General features: G+C 30.2%; 2 protein-coding genes across 2 annotated transcripts; one reads left to right on the plus strand and one right to left on the minus strand.

Annotated features, from left to right (window-relative positions):
- Nucleotides 1-1,122: 1,122 nt before the first annotated feature.
- LOC11405257 (ABC transporter G family member 1) lies at nucleotides 1,123-7,982 on the plus strand. Its single transcript, XM_003608387.4, has 8 exons — nucleotides 1,123-1,481; nucleotides 4,681-4,760; nucleotides 4,841-5,311; nucleotides 5,614-5,700; nucleotides 5,824-5,955; nucleotides 6,053-6,250; nucleotides 6,359-6,445; nucleotides 7,103-7,982. The coding sequence occupies exons 1-8, from the start codon at nucleotides 1,166-1,168 to the stop codon at nucleotides 7,847-7,849; spliced, it is 2,118 nt and encodes a 705-aa protein (XP_003608435.2). The 5' UTR covers nucleotides 1,123-1,165; the 3' UTR covers nucleotides 7,850-7,982.
- Nucleotides 7,983-19,166: 11,184 nt separating this feature from the next.
- Nucleotides 19,167-22,775, minus strand: LOC11410822 (ABC transporter G family member 1). The gene is made up of 8 exons (XM_003608383.4): nucleotides 22,345-22,775; nucleotides 21,801-21,880; nucleotides 21,097-21,567; nucleotides 20,921-21,007; nucleotides 20,697-20,840; nucleotides 20,418-20,609; nucleotides 20,251-20,337; nucleotides 19,167-19,937 (listed from the first exon to the last, which is right to left on the minus strand). The coding sequence occupies exons 1-8, from the start codon at nucleotides 22,589-22,591 to the stop codon at nucleotides 19,248-19,250; spliced, it is 1,998 nt and encodes a 665-aa protein (XP_003608431.1). The 5' UTR covers nucleotides 22,592-22,775; the 3' UTR covers nucleotides 19,167-19,247.
- Between the last annotated feature and the right edge of the window lie 2,456 nt (nucleotides 22,776-25,231).

The following is a 25,231-nucleotide window of genomic DNA, read 5'->3' on the forward strand; positions in this document are numbered from 1 at the left end:
GATTGTGATAGACATATAGCCACATATTATTATTATTATTATTATTATTATTATTATTATTATTATTATTATTATTATTATTATTATTATTATTATTATTAAGGCTTTCATTCATCCGTCCACCACAAGAGAGCTGTCCTAGACATGGTTCAATTTGTTTTAAATATCAATTTTTAAGTTTCAAAACATAAAAATTTAATGATTTTCTAAAAAAATTTATAATATTCTTAACATAACTGTGAAAATAAAATTAAAATGTCAAATGATACATATTAATTGACTTAATAGCACAGACTAACAATTGTGATGAAAAACTTTTAGGAGATTAAAGTCGAAAAATAGTTTAGAGTGTCTAAAATGAAAAATTTATATATTTATATGAAAAAAACATATATAACCTTAAAAATAATCAAATGAGAGTGTCACATTTATTATGTGAGGAATTTTGGAAGAAGAAGTGGTACTTGAATCTAATGTAACTTATGGAAGGAAGATGATAGGAGACTAGCAAAGCTCAAACTTAGAATTTTAAGTGAGAGTGTCTTATAGTTATAGTAATTCAATGAGGAAAAAAAACTAGTTTGTGAACAATATTGCTACTTTGATATTTTCTCCAAATAATTGGAGAATGACACATGACATTATTCCAACAACACTCTGGTTGGCATTATTATTATTATTATTATTATTATCTCTTAATCTAAATTGCTATTATATGTACTCTCTACGTCTCATTTTAATTGTCTTTTTAATATTTTTATCTATCTTAAAATAATTACTACTTTAAAATATAAATGCAATATTTATTGATTTTTTCCACTAATACACTTTATTTATTAAATTTCATCAACTTAATTAATAACGATGTTTATATAAATTATATATTTTATCATTGAAATCAACTAAATTAATTTTTTTTTTACCGCTTCCAACCTAAAATGAAAAGGATGAAATGCCTCTTCTTTTTTTTCGATAAATTTGTACTACCAAAAATGAACACATGACGAGAGATGGAAAAAAAAAAAAAAATGAAAAGCACACGTGCTTAATTTAACCACATTAGAAACTCTATATGTATGTGGGATGAATTTTCTTAAAAATTCACACATTCTTCTTTGCATATCTCTCTCTCCTCTTAACCACTCTTATTGCTAATTTGCTACCGATGACTTCCATGTGTCTTCCATCTTCTGGTTGCTGTGAAATTAAAACAAGTTCGGAATCTGTACTCCAAAGAACCGTTCAAGACATTGAGGCTAACACAACCACACTAGAAATGATGATGAAGAGAGAAAAGGAAGATGAAGTTGATGGTACATGCTTAACATGGAAGGATATATGGGTAAATACAATTTCAAATGGAAAGAATGGAAGCAAATCAATTCTTCAAGGATTAACTGGTTATGCTAAACCTGGTCAACTCTTGGCCATAATGGGTCCTTCTGGCTGTGGCAAGTCTACACTACTTGATACATTAGCAGGTACTATTAAACTTAATTAAGTTATTCTCCTGTATGTGATTATCATAGTATCAAACCTAATAGATTGGAAGCCTATTTCATCAAGTAGTCATTTATACTCCATTTGTCCTAATTATAAGTATGATTTAAAAAAAAATAGAAAGACAATTATATATATAGTACTACTTTTAACTTAATTTAAAACAACAATTTGATATTTAATTTTTTTTTCCACGTAATTTGGTCATTAATTCACACATGTTAGCATGAATTTCCAAGCTTTAAATCTATGATTTTCTTTTGGAGCATTATATGTATTTAAGACTTAGAACTAACAGAGGAAAAAGAACCAATGATTTAAAGTATGCAATCATTATCCAAACATAGGTGAATGACCAAAATAATCTAGAGAAAAAAAGAGATATTGCATGAACAATTTTTGCAAAAAACAATTGCCCCTAAATATAAGCATTCTTTAGAATTAATACATTAATTCTTATTTTTCTAAACATAGACTATTAATATAATGAATTTGTCCATCTTTAATCAAGTGATTAGACTCAAATGGTTAATGAGTTCAATTAAAGAACGAATCTTTTAGAAGAACCCGATTTTGATTCTTGAGTGGAACAATTTCTAATCAAACTTTATTACCAACTTTCACCCAAACTCTAGATTACGAGGACCTCTTTCTTAAAAACGGGATGGTCGGTGATAAACGTCGAAGGGGTCTATATTTTTTGTGTGAAATGGTATCATCTATGCCTATTGCATTTCTAAAATTGGATTTAAAACTAAGATATATGGTTAAGTTGGAAGAGAGTCATTACAATCTTATCTAAGTACTCTTTGATAAATTAAAAGAGATATATATTAACAATGTGATACTTTTGATTTATTTTTTAATTTAAAATTTCAAACCATTAAAAGAAAATGACACGGAGGAGATCTAAAAAAAAAAAAAAACAGAGAGAGACACAGTGAGTTTGATGGGATTCCAAACAAAACGTTTGTAAAGGAAAAATTGATGATTCAAAAAAATTATCTCACTTATAATAAAATTTCCTAAAGATAACCTACATATTATTGGTCCTTAAAGAAAAAGGGCCTGTATATAGAATAAAAAAAAGGAAGAACAATGTTCCATATTTCGCCTAAAAACAAATTCCATATATGAAATTGTAAGAAAAATGTTTAAACTCTAGATATATTTTTCATATCAACTTAAAATATGAGAATATAAGCTTTTTTTCAATAATTCTTTTTAACTCCAAAGTGAGGAAATAAGTTCTTAATGCACCCCTATTATTGTTCAGGTAATTAAATCTACGTATGTAAAGGGGAGTTCGTTTTAAATACTCTCAAGTCTCAAATATAAATTACTACAAAAAAAAAAAGTCTCAAATATAAGTAAAAGTTAGTTAAAAAAAATGATGAATTTGATGAAAAGTTGGACTAAATACATCAAACTTTCTTTAAACAACATTTTTACTTAAATTTAATACCGAAATAATATTTTTCTTTTAGCATTTTAACCAGAAATTAAAAAACATAGTTAGTTATATACGTGGCAAACTACTGAACAGGATCCCTAAAAAACAAAAACTACTGACAGACATTTGACGAAAATAACAACATGCTTACCGACAGACATTCGACGTTTATACAGATATGTTTCTACATCACCTCAAAAAAAAAAAACCTACATGTTTAATTTGTGTCGGGTACATGCAATGCATGTGTTTCACGATGCCGTATAAAATTGAGACGTCTTTAAGGAGAAATATCAATTTAGTTTTTAAATGGTGATCTTGGATAATATGGATTGTTTGGTAAAAAATATTGGATTCCAATATTAACAAAATTATAAAATGATCACTTAATTTTAGAACCTAAGAGGTATTAGATCATCCACAATATAACATCTCATTTAAATACTTAAATTCAAGGTTGTTCATTGGCAGGAGCATCCAGCTGGATGGAGTTGGACCTAAAATTAATAGGGGCATCAAATATTTGTAGGTGTAGTAGTATAGTTGTTGGGGTGAATTGTAAAAAAAAAATTGAGGTTTTTTTTTTCCACCCTTGTTGCCTAATTCAGATTATGAAATTTGAAATGTTGTAGAGTGTTTTTACATTTTTTGGATTCTTTAATCTGAAATGTTAAAAGGATGCAAGAGAAATCAGGAAAATGAAAAAATAAATTTTCAATTTTGTTTCTCTTATATGATAGGTAGGTCCAAACCAAAACTTATTATAAAAAAAAAGAAAGAAAAAAAAAACAAATTAAGTGGACAAGATAGGAGACCAACTCAACTCATACATATCCGCTAACAACAAAACAAAGTGAAATCAAAATAACACATATTCTTAATTTATGATTTTAATTGTCAACCAAAACTTTCTATGCATTCAGTATTAGTCCTGTTCAATTCAAATTTGTTTAATTTATGTTTAAACTCTTAAATTTTTTAACAATTTTTTGTAGACGTGTTAAGAACATTACTAAAAGTTCATCCGCAAAAAATTATTGCAAAATTTAATTTATATATATCCAGATTTTATTACTTTTATCTTTAACTTTTATCGTTTTCAAAAATTCATATTTAATTCGTTTCATTTTAAAAAATTATAAATGACTAATACTGAATGCATAGTATTTTTGTGAGGACTAAAACAACTATTAAAATTAAGTAAAGACTAAACTTAAAATGCCTCGATTTTATAGGTACTAAAAACATATTTAACCCAACAAAAAAAAAGTCAGATGTGGCATCCACGTGTGCTTCACCGTTTGCTCAATCAGCAACAATTAACAGCGAGGACCTATTTTGCTAACGGAAAAAAACGTTGGGGACCAAAAATTTAACAAAATGTATGTAGGGACTAATGTTGGAAACACACCTATCTATTTATAGGGACCTAAAACATAATTAACTCTTTTTTTTATTAGTTCCATTTTTAATATTAGAGCACGACCTCCAATTTAATTGGAACACCGATGTTTAAATGAGTTTGTTTGTACATGTCACTCATTATGTAACTAATACTTAATAAACCGTAAATATCTTCGACCTAACAATATTAAATGGGTCCGAAAAATAACTCCATATCATCAAATTTGTAAGAATAATTTGTCTATTATTCATAATTATCTAATTTTTGAAATATTAAATTAATTCAATTATAATTTATCTTATCTTATTACTATCATTTTCAGGGAGATTAAGCTCAAACACAAGACAAATAGGGGAAATTCTGATCAATGGTCACAAACAAGAACTGTCTTATGGGACCTCGGTACAAATTTAATTTTGAACACTTCAAAAAAAAAAAAAAAAATTATGTTCAACTATTAATTCTTTCATTAACCTATGTAGGCTTATGTCACACAAGATGATATCTTACTGACAACCTTAACCGTTAGAGAAGCAGTGTACTATTCAGCTCAACTTCAATTACCTAACACAATGTCTAAAGAAGAGAAGAAAGAGAGAGCTGATATTACAATCAAAGAAATGGGTCTGCAAGATGCAATGAACACAAGAATTGGAGGGTGGGGTGTGAAAGGCATAAGTGGGGGTCAAAAAAGGAGAGTTAGCATTTGCATTGAGATCCTAACACGTCCTAGACTTCTTTTTCTTGATGAGCCAACTAGTGGACTTGATAGTGCTGCTTCTTACTATGTTATGAAAAGAATTGCTTCCTTGGACAAAAAGGATGGAATTCAAAGGACAATTATTACATCCATCCATCAACCTAGTACTGAAGTTTTTCAACTCTTTCATAACCTTTGTCTTCTGTCTTCAGGTAGAACAGTTTACTTTGGACCTGCTTATGCTGCATGTGAGGTTTGAAACCAACCCTTTTTTTAATGTTGGTTGGATTAACGAATATGCACGATTGATATAAAGTTATTTTACACTGACATTGAATTACAACTCTTCAATTTCTCATATCATGTTTAACTGTTTTTTGAATAAAAACGGTTATGTTATTCTTTATTGTGTTGATGAGTTGTGATTTGTTATTAGTTTAAAACAATTTTACACTCACACAATACATATCTCATTTTCTCTTATTTTATATATATTATCAGAAATTTTTATTTTAGTTTACAATTATGATTGATTTTGCTTTTGTTTCAATGCAGTTTTTTGCTTTGAATGGATTTCCTTGTCCTCCTCTACAAAATCCATCTGATCATTTGCTTAAAACTATAAACAAGGATTTTGATCAGGTAATGTTTATTAAGCATAATAACATTTTTTTCCTTCTTCATGATTTCATTCCTCTTCATTGCAACATACATAAAAAAGATAGTAAAAAAATATATTTTAAATACATGCTGAAATTATTTCAGGATATTGAGACAGGATTGGCAGGGACAGGAACGATCCCTACTGAAGAAGCAATTTGTATCCTTGTGAGTTCATATAAATCATCTGAAATGAGCCAAGATGTTCAAAATGAAGTCGCAGTACTATCTAATAAGGTAGAGTGTATGGCTTACCATATCATGCGTAAGGTTAAATTGTTCAACATTAAGATTATAATTAAATAATTGAACTTAAATAATGTGTATTTTTCAGCACACTAGCTCAATGGATCACAAGAAGAAAGGACATGCAGGGTTCCTTAATCAATGTTTAATTCTTATTGAACGGTCATCAATGAACATGTTTCGTGATCTAGGCTATTATTGGTTACGCTTAGTCATATATGTTGCATTGGCTATAAGTTTAGGCACTGTTTACTATGATTTGGGTACAAGTTATGACTCAATTAAGGTATTGAGACTAAGAGTTGATAACTAGTTAGAACCTAGGAAGGCTTTGATTTTAATTAGCTATATATATATAATGTGTAATTGTGCATTTTTCTTTTCATTATTTCAGGATCGAGGTTCACTTCTTTCTTTTATCTCTGGATTCTTAACTTTCATGACAATTGGTGGATTTCCTTCATTTGTGGAAGACATGAAGGTAGTTCCAAAAACTATTCGAGAGAGAAAAAAATGGATTTTGATTGCCTTAAGTGAGAAATCTCACACATTTATGCGGTCTTACTTGTTCAACACATTGATAACTTTTGGATTAAGAACGGCCCACTCAAATTTTAAATTTGATATTTTATATCCAATAATTTATATTTAAATTTGGATTCCCTCAATCCAAGGACTTGCATGAATGTGTGTGATTGTTGACCACAAACGATCCAAATTCAAATAAGTGTAAATTTCGTCTATTCAATTTTGGCCACATACAATCGTATGTCGTTGTCAATTTTGACGACCTTTCTATCAACCAATCAGACCACTACGGCCATCTCAAAACCAACCTACCACAAGGAGATCACCGTCTACAATGATCTCACATGCACATTGGCCTCTCAAACTTTGCCTCGACACACTAGTTTCGAGTCTAGTCTTGGTCTTTGGTGCACAAATATCTAGGTTCTATTATGGTGACATATATTATCATCGGCGGATTTTCTGGTGATGACTCTTCTCGCATATGGATCATATCAGTGATGACTTTTCTTCCCACCGACAACGCTCAATCCGGTGGTGACTCTTCCCACATATAAATATGTTGGTGACTCTTTAATTTTCTAATTTGAATTCTACTAATTGTTTGTAGGTATTTCAACGAGAAAGACAAAATGGGCATTATGGAGTGATTGCATATGTGATTGGGAACACTTTTTCATCAATACCATTCATTTTATTGGTTACAATAATTCCAGCAGCTATAACTTATTACCTCCCTGGTCTACAGAAAGGATTTGAACACTTTTTGTACTTCGCTAGTGTTTTATTTTCTAGCCTAATGTTAGTGGAGGGTCTTATGATGATAGTTGCAAGCATTGTCCCTAATTATCTAATGGGAATTATAACTGGTGCTGGAATTCAAGGAATCATGATGTTGGTTGGAGGGTTCTTTAAATTGCCACATGAAATCCCTAAGCCATTTTGGAGGTATCCACTACACTATGTTGCATTTCATTCATATGTATTTGAAGGATTGTTCAAGAATGAGTATGAAGGACTAAGATTTGATATTAAAAATGGACAAGGCACAAATAGTTACATCACTGGTGAAGAGGTTTTGAGGGATACTTGGCAAAGTAACATGAGTTACTCAAAATGGGTTGATCTTGCAATTTTGCTAGGGATGATTGTTTTGTATCGAGTTTTGTTCCTTATTATCATCAAGGTTACGGAGAAGGTGAAGCCTATTGTTGGATCATTGTTATCTTGTATGGTCGTGTCTCCCAATACAACAATACATGTTGTGGAGAAGGATGATGCTACTCCTTTGAATGGGCATACAGGGGGCGAACCGGAGGGTGTGCGCGCGGAGAAGCGACTAGAGCCTAAATTTTAAAGGGCATACATTTTTTCTTTCTTTCTTATAACTATATTTGTTATTATTCTATCGTAGTTTTAATATATATAAACTTTTTAATATTGATGTAATCTTTAACTCTTTTTACATAATATTTTGGTTCTTTGGTTCACCGGATATTGTATAAAAAATAAATTACTATTTTTTTTTGTTGCACATTTTTGCATGAAATGTACACATAATCTCATTTATAATTCGCAAAAGGAATCTATAGTAACAAGGATAAGCATGCATGTATGAAATGAACATAAGTAATAAGAAAGTGTTTAATGTTTGGGCACCTATAATGCTTTACAAATAAAAATCGAGACGTCAAAATCAATATTTTCATTTCCATCAAAACATTAAAAAAAAAAAAAAATTCAAAAATATAAGTAATGTTCTTGCACTTGTTTAAAAAAAAAGTAATGCTCTTGCAATCTAAAAAATTAAATATAAAATGCTCAAATTTATTTTAAGTGTTAAAGTCAATTCTAAAATTAAAAACTCAAACTTTCAGTTTTAAGTAGAATCAATTTTAGAAGTAAAATCAAATTTACTCTAGACCAACATAACATTTGAGAAACAATCTTACACCTCTAGAATAAATTTTGATCTCTCTAAAAGTAAAATTGAATATAAACTAAGTTTTTATTTTACGTTTGAACCTTTTTTTTTTTTGGATGAGAGAATATTATAGCAAATGATGAGTTTGAGTATATGGCAGGGTGGGTGGTACATCTGAAGGATGTGCGGGAGGAAGGATCGTACTAGAACCTAAATTTTAAAAGGCAGCTTTATTTGTTTCCTTCCTTGTAACTATATATATTTGTTATAAGGGAAATGCTAACATGGATCCTTGAGGCACATGCTAATAAATTTAAAATAGAAATAATTATTTTAAAGGTTTTGCATTCAACTTTATTCAACTTTTAAAAGTTAAAATTTTATTGTTTTCTATAAAAAAAAAAAATAAAAAAAAAAATTGATTTCCTTAACTTGTGTCCTTAGGGCACAAGATAACAAGATCCTTGTTATAATTATATTGTCGTGTTAATATGGATGACTTTTCAATATTGATATAATTTTTAACTATTCTTCCATAATATTTTAGCTCATTTGAGGTAGTATAAAAATTGAATGACTAGTTTTTTTTCAAGCGTGCACACGCGCGTGCGTACACACACTCGTTATAATTTGCACAATGTGCATATAATCTCTCATGGATGGTCCTATGAACATGTTACGTAACTTAAATGGATTTAGATTCTCTACATAGTGGATATAGTGTAGGGGATTGTTTCTCGCATTTATAATTGTAGTTTGGTAGATGTTCAAAGTGAAGAAATATCAACTTCACATTTAGTAGGTGTTCAAAGATATCAACTCTGGTGCTTCTTATTGATTGTAGTTTAGCATGTATAATTAATGGAGAACTTTCCATTTTTATTGTTGGCGGTAGACTTTTTTTTTTTAAAGAAACTTGAACTAATTTGAATTGACAAATATATAATAATGACCAAAGAGCAAGAAAAGAAAAAAAAAATAACAAACAAAAAGGAGGGGCACTTTATCAAAACCTCCTCCAAAGGACAAACTCACTTTGAATTTAAGCGTACATTGAAAATCACCCTCAGAGACCAAGGATTTCACATACTCCTCTAGCTTCGAAGGAGTACTATTGTGATCATAACTATACATTATAGGTACTATCCCTGCAATATTGAGTAAAAGATGACGGTAATCACAAATTTGTGTTTAAATATAATGGTCTTTCATGAAACCATTTCGCCTCCCACTAATTAACTACCTCAAGAGTCATGATACCAAAAGCAAAAACATCTGTTTTTTCTGATAGCTCACCGTAAGAGATGTATTATGGTGTCAATATATCCACTTCACCATGAGAGTTAGACTACATGTTAGTTTCATGCTATTTGAAAAGTGAAATATATGTTGAGCAAATAAAATCATATGAAACCAACAATGTTCCTTTTGCTATGGACATGTTTAGAGTCGAGCAAAATATTTTGACACTTTATATCACGGTGTCCCCTCACGTAAATATTCTAAACCCTTTGCGACACCCAAACAAATGTCCTGGCGCGTGGACCAATCAAGTATGATATCATTTCCTGTCAAAACAATCCAACAATATCCTTGATTAGTTGTATAGAGAATTTGTATAACAAATAAGTGCACATACATGCAAAAAGACAGAAAGATTATCATACCAGAAAATGCGCAGTCAAGACTCTCTTGTTCTCTAGGTATTCAAAAACTATGAATCTTTCACTTCCATTGGTACAACATCCATACAAGTCTACTAGATTTTTATGCTTTGTAATGGATACTGTTGCAATTTCATTCACGAAATCATTCATACCTTGATCAGATTCTTGAAGTAGCTCCTTCACAACAATTAGCCTCCTATCTCCAAGTGTGCCCTACAAAGAAAAAACTTAAAAGAGATAATGAATATATTTGCAATAGCTCCTTCACAGCAATTAGCCTCTCCCATCTCTACCATTTTCTTGAAATTGGGATTTAGAATCAAATTAAAATATTTGCATAATGTTAAAGTTCAAAATTTATAATAAATTTTACCGTTTTAAAATTAATAATTGTAAATTGAAGGTCGAATCATTTGTGTCAACTAAAGTGGAGTATCATATTATTTTATAGAAAGATAGATATTCACCTTTTCAATATTGATGTAATCTTTAACCATTCTTCCATAATATTTTAGCTCATTTGAAGTAGTATAAAAATTGAATAACTAGTTTTTTTGCTTGCACACTTTGCAAGCATGCACACGCGCGCACGTACACACACTCATTTATAATTTGCACAATGTGCATATAATCTCATGGATTGTCCTATGAACAACATGTCACACAAACTTAATTAAATGGATTTGGATTCTCTGCATAGTGGAGATCGTTAGTTTTAATGAAATATTTTTCTTTCATTAGATGAGAAGTGATACATAGACCACCTTAGTGTGTAGTTTGGTAGGTGTTCAAAGTGAAGAAATATCAACTTTACATTTTGCCACATAAGCGTTATTTGGCCATATTACTAAAAAATTGGACACATCAGTGTTTTTGGAGGGGTAAGATTGGGGTTAGGACCAAAAGTACAAATAAAAAATGGTAGTATATGGACAACTTTGTTCGATTTGAAAAAGAGATAACCTATTTCGTGAGTTGGTTAAAATGCGAGGACCAAAAATACAATTAAGCATTTATAATTCACTACTACTTCCTTCATCCCAAATTATACGTCACTTTGACAGTTTCACACAAATTAAAAAATATAATAATATTGTACGAAGAAGAGAAAATATGAGTCACTTTACAAAAAATATTTTTTATTAATGATAAAGAAAATATAAATTAAAAGAATTGAAAAAAAAAAAGTAGAGTAATAAATAGTAAAACATAAGAGAAAATTGAGCAATAATGTTTCATTGATATTACAAAATAATATATAATTTAGAACAAATTTGTTAGAATCACATATAATTTGAGACGAGTAAAAGTTTAGAACAAGATGAGTAATTATTTGTTGTACAATAATTAGATTTTGGTACATATGGTCCAGGTAAAGATCCTCTCCAATTATACCATAGAATTTGTCATTTAGAGAAAGATAGAGACATAAAATAGGTAGTGGGTTATGCCATTAAGGAGGTCCCACCATCATTAATTATTTTTTGCTTTTTTTATATTTTTTTATCTCTCTAAATGGTAGAAATAGAGAGGATGATAAATAGAGATGATCTTAACTCATGTGGTTTAATATTTTAAAATGGAATAAGCTTCCTCAAAACAAAATAGTTAGAAACATGTAATACTTTTGTACCTTCCAAGTCATGGCACAGCATCTGTAAAGAGAGTAAGTTCATCAATCATCAATGTTTCCATACAAATCAAATATATCGTCAATGACATATATATATATATATATATATATATTAGGCACAGAGGCTTTGTTAACTCAATCCATGGAGACATGTCATAGGCCACATGTACCATTTAATTGGTTCACGTCTAGAAAATTCCAAATCCTTTGCCAAACTAATGATTATAAATGTTGCAATCATTTTTTTTTTACAATGTTGCAATCATTCAAAATAGGGTTAAATATAGGGTTTGTTTGGTAACATACAGATAAGAGTTTATAGCTTATAGTTGATAGTTTATAAATTCGTCTTATAAAAAAAACTCTGTTTGGTAACGGTTTTTTATAATAAGCATATAGCTTATTTCAGGTACTTATAAGCTATTTTTCATAAGCTACTTCAAGTAGCGTTTGAACTTATAGTTTATAGTGTCTCACTTTTAATTCCAGTTTTACCCTTATTAATTTATCTAAAATTCATTTATACCCCTTTATAATTTATTTAATGTTAGTTACATTTATATATTTTGTTTTGACGAATATCTTTACCCTTAGCTTAGCACATTTCAGTGACATATATATACCTCCCCGCTGTGTGATTTTTTTCTAAATGATAATATACCTCACTTGTTTTGAACTGTATAATTTTTTTTTGAACTGTATAAAATTGTTTTCCTAGTTTTGAACCGTATAAAATTGTTTCAAGTCTTTTGTGAAAAAAAAAAAAGTTTTATGTCTATTTACACCTTCCTTGATTGATAATGCATTTAATAATTCAGTAAAATAAATTTCATGAAGGTCCCGTAAAAAAAAAAAAATCAAGAAGATATTATTCATTATATCTATCAATTATTGTTAATAATACTTTTTTTGTGTTATTAATAATACATTATGATAATTGTCAATTTTTTTTTAAGAATTTTGATAACCTTCAATTGTTGTTTAATTGTTGGGTAAAGTATAAACACTCAAATAAAAATAAATATCAAATAAAATTTTAGTGAATAAAATTTGATTTATAATATAGAAGATATATTAGATAGGCATTGTAGCTAAGTATTTTTCTAAATTTATAAATTTAAAAAATAAAAAAAAGTTAAACTAAGAATTCCTTAATACTTTAATGTCAATTTTTATTTTAGAGTTACATATCAATTTATATAAACTATATTATGAATTAATAATACTCTTTTATGTCATTTTATATTTATCAGTTAGGTCAACTGCTCATTTTACCAAACACCTCAATTAGCTTATAAGCTATTAGTCATCAGCTATAAGCTATCAGCTATCAGCTAGCTTATCAGTTATCCGTCATTTTTACCAAACAGAGCCATAGAGTCTTGCTAACCATGTAATGTTGCAAACGTAAATCTACATGTGGTCCAATATTTTTTTTTTAAGAAACAAAAATGGAATATATATTTACACAAACAGAGACACCTCCTTAGCACAAGACATACTAAAGAGGACTCTCAAAGATACAGAGTAGCTGTCAAAATAAAGCAAAAACAAGCAGTTAGCTGATAAGTGTAGTTTCTTTAGCTGTTTTTGGTGGTCTGTGGTTTGTCACGGCCGTGTAGTTTTTTTCTGCTGCTGCGGCAGTAGTTTTTAAGAGGTTTTTTTATCGAGTTTGGTGTTGGGGTGTCCGCGTTTTCCGGCACGGTTGTACTCTTTTTCCTCCTTGCGGGATAAGTGCATCTTGTGCTATCCTTGCTAATAAATTTTGCTTATTAAAAAAAAAAAAAAAAAAACTGATACCCAAACGAGTCAACGGGTTGGTCCTCCACTACTGACAACCATAAACAAAAATGACATTATTAGCCCTCAACCATCAATAGAAATGAAATTTAACATTCTCTATAAAGTGGGATAGGATTCCTCAAAACAAGATAATTAGAAACAGGTAATGTTTTCTTACCTTGTCGCTTTCCAAGTCATCACATAACCTTAGAATTTTTATACCTCTAGAATAAATTTTGACCCCTCTAAAAGTGAAATCAAACATAAACAAGGTTTTAAATTATGTCTGAACTCTTTCTATGAATCACCAAAAGATAGAATATATCGAGAGGGTTATAAAAAAATGATGAGTTTAAATATATGCATTCAGGGGCGGTACATCTGAAAGATGTGCAGGAACGACCGTAGTAGGACCTAAATTTTAAGGGGCAACTAAATTTGTCTTATTCCTTGTAACTATGTTTTTTATAATTCCATTGTTCTGTTGACGTGGTTGAACTTTTCAATATTGATGTTATCTTTAACTATTTTTCTATAATGTTCTGGTTCATTTGAGGTAGTATAGAAATTAAATAACTAATTTTTTTTTAACATTTTTGCAAACATGCACGCGTGCGTACACGTAAGCGCATACACTCATTTATTATTCACACAGAGCACCTATAATCTCGTGGACAGTCATTTCAACATGTTACATTACCTTAAATGGATTTAGAATCTTTGTATTGTGGAGATCGTTAGATTTAATGAAAGATTTATTTCATTAGATCTAATGCGGTATTCTATAGTTACCATTTATTTTAAGAAATGAAGATGATCTCAACTCGTTATTGATATAATGGTAGGGAAGTTGTCCATTAGAGACTCGGTTTTTTCAATTATATCTTTACCCATGTAAAAACAGAGTTAGTCTTACTTAGTCACAAACCAAAATAAAAAATATTTGGATGCACACCCATAAATAATAAAAAAAAACTAAAAAGAGGATAAATTAATCACATCATTTTTTTTAGATAGACGAGATGACAAAATCATCATAAACTCACACACACAAAGTGGAGATACCGTGGTTCGAACCTGATCATGACGTTCGGCCTAACAATTTCGACATTTTTATCAGTTGAACTAGGACTTATGAGACAATCACATCATTTTTTATTATTTGTTCCTTTCCTCTTTTAGTTTTTCTCATCTACGCATGTGTGTCCAAATATTTTTTATTTATATACGTGAGCAAATATAATTTAATTGTAAAAGAGAGCATGCACAAGGATCACATGCACAATCTCTGTGTTTGTTTTATTTTTACTTATAAAGATTAAATATGTTATGAATTTTGGTGAAATGTTGTACTTCCTATTTCAATGCAAAGAGCATAAAATATTTAAGAGTGTAATTGAAAAAAAATGGCAATTATATCTTGAATTAATAAAACATATAATGCATGTTTAACAAAAATAAAATGTTTAAACTACTAAACATTTAATTTAAACTAGACTTTTCACCCGTGCTGACGCACCCGTGCTGACGCACGGGTCATATACAATGTAAAATAGTAGACAAAAGCAAAATGATAATGTACATTCAGAACTTATTATTAAAACGTCTTAGCTTTAAATACAACAATAATTTAAGTTTAGAGTATCTACATATTAGTGGATTTTTTTTTAAACACAACATTCGAAATACTATCAATGCAAATACCGTCTTCATCATGACAATTTAAAGTCTTCATTCTCTCTTGTTTGTATATCCTAGGAGATAGCTTAATTCAAAGTGCTAATCAAACATGTATTCACAGATAACAAAAACGTTACGATCCACTTGACCTCCAACTATCAACATCACAAATGCATCATCACTTGACCTATTTGTCAAAAAAAAAAAATCACTTGACCCATCATATAAAAAAGCTACCGAAAATTAAAAACTGATAAAAAGGATTATGAATACCACTGAAAGAAATACCATAAATCAAAGATCCATGTTGTGTGAGTGCATGTTAATTCTAAATCTATCTTTGAAAATAATGTTGATTTTAGAAAACTGGAAAACTTGACTTTAGTTAAATTAGTCATTGAAAAACAACAGTACTCATTATAGAGACAAAATAACAGACAAAATAATCATAAAATAGTACCAAATGCAATGTTTATAGAGAATAAGAGAAAGGGACAATAAACCTTTATCTTATTGTCATCGTTGCAAGCGACCGACCACAGTGAACACAACAACGGTTCATAAGCAGAAGGCTTTTCATTGGTTCCAAATCGAAACATCAAGATAAAGCATTTGAATTTTCAATATAGGCCCCAAGTCTTCAAAACTGCAACATGGCAGTTCAAACAACATTAAAATTCAAACTCTATCACATATAAGACTTTTACAACTTGTCAAAATAGCTTGCAAATGAAGTAAGGAAATCAAATTGTTTTAAATTTATAAGCATGTTAAGCAATTAAAGGTAAAACAAAGATTCATATTAGTTTAGTGATGGGTTGAATCATATTCTTGAACCGGAAAAATGTAAAACAAATAACCAATAAGAAGCATATTAGTGGACTAAATCCTAACCTAACCTATACAGAAGCCAAAGGAAATAATAGCACACAAATTAAAGAAACGAAAAATGAAGGAGATGCCATTTCAGAGACTCCCAAAGCCAGGAAGAGTTCGTGAGAAACAATGAGAGAGAGAGTTGAAGATGAATGTGGAAAATGGCATAGAAGACATTGAAAAATGAGAGAGTTGACATATTAACCTTGGAAATGAAAAAGGTGTGACTACCAAACTTCCTTGAGCAGAGTAATGTCAATAAAGATGATTAGGATAAGCACTTAGATGAATATGTAAAGGCTACTACTTTGTAGCCAAATTATTTTAGGGTTAACTTATTAGCATTAATTGCTGCTAATTTGGCTCCAAATCTTTAGGGTTAAGTTATTGCAACCTAATAAGATTAATGAGTAAGGGATTCATTGGTTTTTGTCATAAGGGACGCTCAATAGCTGCAAAGTCCCATCTGCGTCCAAACAAAAAAACGTTGTTACGTAAAAAAAAATTAAACGATATAAATTCTATTTGAGTAATTATGAGTTTTGGTTGCTTAACTAATATCACGGATACTGTTTAACATTCTCCTTAAATATATTTTGGTCTCTATAAATATTCCAATTTTTTCATTTTAGTCTCTCTAAATTTTTCCTTCGAATTTTGGTTTCCCAAAAGTTTTTTATCCTCGTTTTCTTTATCTCTGCTTTTAAATCAACTCATGTGTATCATTCAGAATTTTAAATGAGTTTTACAAGAATGTTTAGAATATTATAAGAATCTCTATCGAAAAATTTAAATTTTTTTAACAAAAACATTAATTAAATAATTTTTAAACACCAAAAATATAAAAATTCATATTTAATTTCCCTGTCCATGAACGACCAATGGTCTATAAATGCGATGCTTATTTTATGCATTTCTCCTATGTACCTAACTCTACTTTCATAGATCTCTTGATACTCAAACCAAGGCGTTATAGCAATATCTATGGCTTTTTCTCTCCATCTCTTCATCCAACATTTCCTCCAAACAAAAGCTCAACTATTCTGGAAATCAAGGTATCTAAACCCCTGCATGCTTATTGTAGTTTCTATAATAAAACGAATTTAACTATTGCCTTGAATAAAATTCACATTTCTCAAAGTGGAAAAGGCAAGGTACGTAATGATAATTTTTTATCTATTTCTTTATCTTCATATGAAATTTTTTTAGACCATTAATTTGTATCTAATTAAGCTGACCCTTTAAATTAATCATTTAGGATGATCTTCGTATAAGACATGCTAAAGCATTGGAGTTAAGCATGTATTTGTTAGCAATATGGCCGATTCTATCCAAATATTAGGCATTGAATACCAGTTTGAACAAGAAATTGAAGCAACGTTTGAGGCTATGCTTAGATTTAATGGTATCCAGAAAAATAAATATGAAGGACTGTCACAAGTTGCATTTCAATTTCGTATGTTAAGACAAAAAAGGTATTACATTAGGTTAGTTTGCCTTCAAGTATTGAAAAAAACCGAAGTTTTGCACAGAAAAGAATAGCTTCCTTGGACAAAAAGGATGGAATTCAAAGGACCATTATTGCCTCAATCCATCAAAACCTAGTAATGAAGCTTTTCAACTTTTTCATAATCTTTGTCTCTTGTCTTCTGGTAAAACAGTTTACATTGGACCTGCTTCTGCTGCATCTGAGGTTAGAATTAATTGTTTCATGTTTATTTCAATTATAATTAATTGATGACCATTTAGTGATTAATTCTGTTTTTGTTCCAATGTAGTTTTTGCTTTTAATGGATTTCCTTGTCCTTCTCTCCAAAACCCATCTGATCATTTACTTAAAACTATAAACAAGGATTTTGATCAGGTTATATGTTAATCAAGCATCAACAACACATTTGAGTTTGTTTTCTTCAAGATATCGTTTCTCTTTATTGTAAAATAGTAAAAAATAAAAAATAAAAATAAAAAATCATTTCAGGATATTGAGACAGGGACTGGAACAATGACCGCAGAAGAAGCAACTTGTATCCTAGTGAGCTCATATAAATCATCTAAAATGAACCAAGATGTTCATAATGAAGTAGCACTACTATCTATTAAGGTACACTTTGTGGCTTACTAGGTCATAGTTACCTGATCATAAATTGTTCAACATTAGGATTAAAATTAATTAATTGAATTTAAATTTGTATTTTTCAGCACACTAGCTCAATGGATCACAAGAAGAAAGGACATGTCGGGTTCCTTAGTCAATGCTGGTTCTCATCCAAAGGTCATCGGTGAACATGTTTCGTGATCTAGGCTATTACCGATTTAGGCACTGTTTACTATGATTTGGGTACAACTTTACAAGTTATGACTCAATCAAGGTAAGAGACTAAGAGTGAATAATAATTAGCTAGAACTAGTGAATATGGCTTTATTGAGCTAGCTTAGCTATTTAGTACAACGTATAATTGTGCATTTTACTTGTCATTATTTCAGGATCGAGGTTCACTTCTTTCATTTATCTTTGGATTTATAACTTTCATGAGCATTGGTGGATTTCCTTCCTTTGTGGAAGACATGAAAATAATTACAAAAACTATTCCATAGAGAGTGAAATTGGATTTAGGTTGGCTGCAGTCAGCAATCCTACACATTTATTCAACACATATGTGACAGTTGGATCTGCATCATACAATTCATATTTCATGATTTGTATTTTAGATAAAAAAAAAATAATCAAAATTTATATTGAAATTTGTCTGTCCAATCTCAATGCACAATCATGAATATGTTGACTGCATGGGATAGATGATTGCAAGCAATTCAAATCCAAAAACATGAAATTCATCTCTAATTGTGGTCGCTGATTCAAAATTTTAAGTATCATAATAAATCACTTGATTCCTTAATGCATATTTGATATTGTGATGGGTTTGACAAAATCACACCGAGCCACCTTGATTTTGCAGATTTTGGCAAATTGTTGGTGGCTCATAGGTACTGACAAGTGGGCAGAGACAAACGACTAACAATACTGATAACCGATGCTGGAGTTCAAGGAATCATGATTTTGATAAGATAAAATAGCATAAATTAATGACCATGAACTATGTTTTGGAAGGCATGTAAAATATAAGAAACCATATAAAAATTAATGTTTTGGAAGACACAAGACATGTCCAAAAAACAAAATTGAATGCACTAATTATACAACTTCTACATGTAAAGGAGTGGCAGTAGGATTCTCCAAGATTTGTCTTGTTTGCCTAGGAGACACCGACATAAATGACATAACAATAGGTTTAAGCTTCTCAGTAGTTTTGATAATAATCAAAAACACAACTCGATATAGAACAATCATACCCAACAATACTCCAAGATCAACCCACTTTGAGTAACTCATATCTACATGAAATTTATTTCTTAGAATCTCTTCACCACTAATGTAATTGAGTGATCCACCAATTTCATCTCTTTCAAATTTTAGTCCTTCAAACTCATTTTTATAGGATCCTTGAAAAGCATACCTATGAAAGGAAATATAGAACATAGGGTATCTCCAAAATGGATTAGGAAGATCATTTGGCAATCTAAAGAATCCACCAGCCAACATCATGATTCCTTGAATTCCAGCACCAGTTATAATTCCCATTAGAAAATCAGGAACAATGCTTGCAACTATCATCATAAGACTCTCCACTAACATTAGACAAGAAAATAGAGCACAGATAAAATATATGAAGTGCTCAAATCCTTTTTGAAGACCTGGAGGGTAATATGCTATAGCTCCAGGAATGAGGGAAATCATCAACAAATATGGAATAGCTGAAAGTGTGTTTCCAATTACATATGCAGTAACACCATAGTGTCCATTTAGTCTTTCACGTTCAAATACCTATACAAATTAACAGCATATATATGATACCATAAAAGACCGAATAAAACAATTATCTAGTGACTACATACATACATATATCAAGTAATTAGAGAAACTGGTAATCGAAATTGTAAGACTCTCAAATGACCAACGTTCACCGAGGGATAATTTTGAATGATTTTTTTCATTTTTAAAAATGTATTTACCAATTCACAAAAGTTATGAATTATTCTGACCGATGCTTACAACTTTGAGAATCAATTTGACTATTCATTCAATATATATATTTGCAAAAATTTTAATAAAAATAGTTTGAAACTTTGAATTATACCTTCATATCCTCCACATAAGAAGGGAATCCACCAATGGTCATGAAAGTTAGGAATGAAAACACAAACATAAGAAGTGAACCTCTATCCTGAAAAAGTGACATGCAAAATTAGAAGATACTAGCTAAACTTTAGGTCAGGTAATGTAATATAAGGTATTGTTAATTACCTGAATTGAGCCATTACTTTTATCCAAATCATTAAAGACAGTGGCTAAACTTATAGCCAATGCAATATATATGCCAAGGCGTAACCAATAATAGCCAAGATCACGAAACATGTTCACAAAAGATCTTCTGGTAAGAACTAAGCACTGATTGAGGAAGCCAGCATGTTTTTTCTTGTATGTTGAATTATTATCCTAAAACACCCATCAAAGTTTCATCATGTCAATATTATTTTTACTAAAACAATTAATAATTAAATTTAGCTCAAATTTAGAGGATACCTTTAAAGACAATACTATAGACAATACTGATACTTCATTTTTAATTTCTTGGTTTCTTTCGGATGAAGAATATGAGCTCACAAGGATATCAATTGCTTGTTCTATGGAAATTGTTCCAGTCTCTGATAAATCCATCTCAATATCCTAACATTGAAACATATTTCAAAATCATTTATATGTTTGAATATGTTGTAATACTAATCAATGTTACTAAATCAACTTACCTGATCAAAATCCTTGTTTATAGTTTTAAGTAAATGATCGGATGGATTTTGTAGGGGAGGACAAGGAAAACCATTTGAAGCAAAAAACTACATTGGAACAAAAACAGAATTAATCACTAAATGGTCATCAATTATATATAATTGAATATTAACATTAAAAAAAAATTAATCCTAACCTCAGATGCAGCAGAAGCAGGTCCAAAGTAAACTGTTTTACCAGAAGACAAAAGACAAAGATTATGGAAAAGTTGAAAAACTTCAGTACTTGGTTGATGGATTGAGGCAACAATGGTCCTTTGAATTCCATCCTTTTTGTCCAAGGAAGCTATTCTTTTCATAACATAGTAAGAAGCAGCACTATCAAGTCCACTAGTTGGTTCATCAAGAAATAGAAGTCTTGGACGTGTAAGAATCTCAATGGAAATGCTAACTCTCCTTTTTTGACCCCCACTTATTCCTTTAACACCCCACCCTCCTATTCTTGTGTTGATTGCATCTTGCAGACCCATTTCTCTTATTGTAAAATCAGCTCTTTCTTTTTTCTCTTCATTAGACATTGTGTCAGGTAATTGAAGTTGAGCTGAATAGTACACTGCTTCTTTAACGGTTAAGGTTGTTAATAGAGTATCATCTTGTGTCACATATGCCTGTGATCACATTTACATATTAATTGAAAGAATTGGTTAAGTTAATTATCATCGTGTGTGACATATGTTTGTGTTGTGATTAAATATACATGTCAATTGAAATAATTTATGGACTAATTTTTTTTAACAACAAAATTTATTTAAAAACCAGATCACTGCTCAAGATGAACAGAGATTGGTGATTTAGAGACTACAATTTATTTTTATTAAAGTATTTTAGATTTTATATATACCGAGGTTCCATAAGCCAATGCTTGTTTGTTGCCATTGATCAAAATATCCCCTGATTGTCTTGTGTTTGAACCTAATCTCCCTGAAATAGATATAAAATAATATCATATTTTAATTGGTTCAAAGACTACATGCATTGGAACTTCTTTATACATAAGAATCTATTTGACTTAACATTTTAGACATTTGTATATAAATATTATTTAATGTGTGTACATAGAATTTTCCAGTAAGATGAAATAACGCGTATATCAAGATGACACGCCACCTGTTTAAGAATTGAAAACACATCTTCATCCTAAAAACAAGTTAAAACCACATGGAAGTAGTTTTGACTTTGATTTTTTAATTTCACAATCAACTTCCCTTCATAGTTTTAATTCAACCAGATTTGAATTTTGCCATTTAAGATTACAAACAAGCATTGTGAAAATAGTATGTTAGTGATTGGGATTTGGGAAGTTAGTTACTTGCATGCATAAAGTGTGAAGAGAAATGTAGATTTTGTACAAAGCATAAATGGTTAAGATGATGTAGAATATATACCTGCTAAAGCATCAAGAAGTGTAGATTTTCCACAACCAGAAGGACCCATAATAGCCAAAAGCTGAGCTGGTTTTGCATAACCAGTTAGACCCTGAAGAATTGATTTGCTTTCATTGGTTTTTCCTGTTGAAGCAGAAACAGTCACCCATAAATCCTTCCAAGTTAAACAAACTCCCTTCTCTTCTCCTCCATTCATCTTTTTTGATGCTCCTACCTCCTCTCTTGTGCTTTCAATCTCTAGAGCCATATTGTGAACATATAAATTTGTCTAAAGTCTCAAGTCAAATATATAGACAGTTTGGCATGAGGGTTTTTAGCATATATGCATTTGGATTTTTCTTCTTATTAGTATAATAATAATGAATGAATGTTTGTACTTCTTCATTCAGATTACGTAGAGTCGTAGACTATGCTTGCTCTATTTGGTAAATAAATAGAGGACCAGCTAATAACGTAGTTTATATATGAGAGAACGAAGGTTACCAAACAATTTTCTTTCTAAAGTCGTAATTAAGTTTATAAACTAATTCTTGTTGTATTTGTCAAACATTGTCAATAAAGAATAATAAATAAATAAATAAATGGTGATGGCTCCGGTGTACTAAAACAAAGGGCGCCCTCTTGCTTTAGTTTAGTTCCGCCGCCCTAGTTGGGAGGACCTCTCTCATTTTTAGACTTTCCGACAATTATGTGTTTTAATTTAAAATTTGTAGCCGACAAAATGGAATTTTAATAAGTTAAGGATATTAATTAGTTAATGTTAGTTGACTATAAATATAAAATGATTTTTTTTTATTTAAGTTGAAGGCATGACAATGGGGCGGGGTAGGGACGGGTTTTACATTCTCCGTCCCCATACCCGATTCTCTTATACTTACCTGTTACCCTACCCATACCCAACGGGGATGAGAAATTGAACTTCATCCTCGTCCCCGACGGGTTCGGGTATCCCCGCCTCATCCCCGTCCCCGCATTGAATAACTGTTTTTAATAAAAAATAGAAGTTTTTTTGAAATCCCTAGAGAAATGTTGTAATGCATTATCCAGCAATATGCTCACTTTAAGATTTGTTAGACCGATTAATTTAGTTGCTCCTTTAAATATCAACGGTAGTTTTTATAACGCGAGAATTATCAAACAAAATAACATGGCATATCAACATAAAATAATTTTCTGCATTCGGGACGGGTTTGGGTATGGGTTCAGGGTGGATACCTATATACCCATTACCCGTGTTTTGAAATCGGGGAAAACTCAAACTCATACCCAAACCCAGTCAAAACGGGGAAAACCTGTCAAATTGGGTTTGGTTCGGGCGGGTAACCACGGGTATGGGTTTTGTTGCCATGCCTAAGTTGAATAAATAGAGTGTGTGAAATTTGAACCTCAAACATATTATCATTTATTGTTCATACCAATTAAGTTAAGCTCACGGGCATTAGATATAAAGTTATTTGTGTACCAACAAAATAGAAAATAATTTATATCAATCTTCATATTTCCTTGTTCATACCGAATGGAGCTTTCACAAATTAAACTTGATGTTTTTTAATTGAATAACTGCAGAGACTAATCATTCCAACCAAGTAGGGGTCGTTATGTATGACGAAGTTTTCCCTCTGAAGATTTTACATTGTTATACTTTATTGGTAACATTTATGACTATATAGAATAGTTAGGATTATCTCCTCGTGAGTCTAGCTCAATTGATAGAGACATGACATTATATGTGTAGGGACAGAAGTTCGAACCTTATATTTTCCTTAAGAGTGGTATAACCAATTTACAATTCCTCGAGCTTAAGCAATCCACTTCTTAGATATTTGAGCCTATTAATGCTTCTACTATATTATATAGGAAAGTTAATGTCCCATGAATTTACCATTTTGCCCCTATAAGGGGCAATTTGGTAATCTACTTATTGGTTAAGTTTTTTTTTTTTTTGAACCATGGCCTATGAATTTCCATTTTTACCCCTAACCAATTTTTTTAATTATTTTCTAATTAACTTTTAATTATTTTTCAATTTTTATATTTTTAACTATTTTTTAATTTTTTCTTCCAAATTCAGTTGCTTCTACATTCTTTCGAAGAATTTTTTTTATGCAGTGATTATCTAAGGTTATTATTTTACCTTAGATAAATATTAAATGTAAAAGTGTGGAGGAAAAAATTAGGTTAAAATTAGAGCTGACATTTTGCATAAATTAAATCTAGAGTTACTATAGTAAAGTCACGCGAAAAAATAGGTTAAATCTAGGGTTAATATTGCATCACGGGTTAACATTTAGAAATAAGAGATGACATTTTGCTTAAATTCAATCTAGGGTTAGTATAGTAAAGTCACACGAAAAAATTAGGTTAAATCTATGGTTAATATTGCGTCATAGGTTAACATTTAGAAATAAGAGATGTCATTTTGCATAAATTAAATCTAGGGTTAATATAATTTGTTTAGTAAAATTAAAGAGAAAAATTAGGAGCGATTTGTTTATTTTGATTTCCCTAACAATTAACGTTAACATTTTGATTAAATTAAACAGTGTTAATTAAATATGGTTAATACAGTAAGATTAAGCAAAGAAGTTAGGTTAAATCTAGGGCAAAATTTTGCGTTCGGGTTAACTTTAAGAAATAAAATAGGCTAAGTATAGCAAGACGGGTTAACATTTATAAATAAGAGATTAAGTTAAGCATAGGGAGGCGGGTTATCGGTTATTCCTTTCCAAAAAAACAGCATATAATTGGGAACATACTTTTATTTTACTTTAGATAAACATTAAATGCAAAAGTGTGGATGGAAAAATTAGGTTAAAATTAGAGATGACTTTTTGAATAAATTAAATCTAGGGTTAATATGGTAAAGTCACGCGAAAAATAGGTTAAA

The sequence above is a fragment of the Medicago truncatula genome, chromosome 4, assembly GCF_003473485.1.
Source record: "Medicago truncatula cultivar Jemalong A17 chromosome 4, MtrunA17r5.0-ANR, whole genome shotgun sequence".
NCBI classification, from domain to species: Eukaryota; Viridiplantae; Streptophyta; class Magnoliopsida; order Fabales; family Fabaceae; genus Medicago; species Medicago truncatula.

Coding starts and splice junctions, on each gene's coding strand:
- LOC11410822 (XM_003608383.4), bottom strand. CDS start 22,591: ATGGCTCTAGAGATTGAAAGCACAAGAGAGGAGGTAGGAGCATCAAAA. Junction 21,008..21,096: donor CTGCTTCTGCTGCATCTGAG/GTTAGGATTAAT, acceptor GTTCCAATGTAG/TTTTTTGCTTCAAATGGTTT. Junction 19,938..20,250: donor CTTATGTGGAGGATATGAAG/GTATAATTCAAA, acceptor TAATTTGTATAG/GTATTTGAACGTGAAAGACT.
- LOC11405257 (XM_003608387.4), top strand. CDS start 1,166: ATGACTTCCATGTGTCTTCCATCTTCTGGTTGCTGTGAAATTAAAACA. Junction 5,312..5,613: donor CTGCTTATGCTGCATGTGAG/GTTTGAAACCAA, acceptor GTTTCAATGCAG/TTTTTTGCTTTGAATGGATT. Junction 5,956..6,052: donor TCGCAGTACTATCTAATAAG/GTAGAGTGTATG, acceptor TGTATTTTTCAG/CACACTAGCTCAATGGATCA.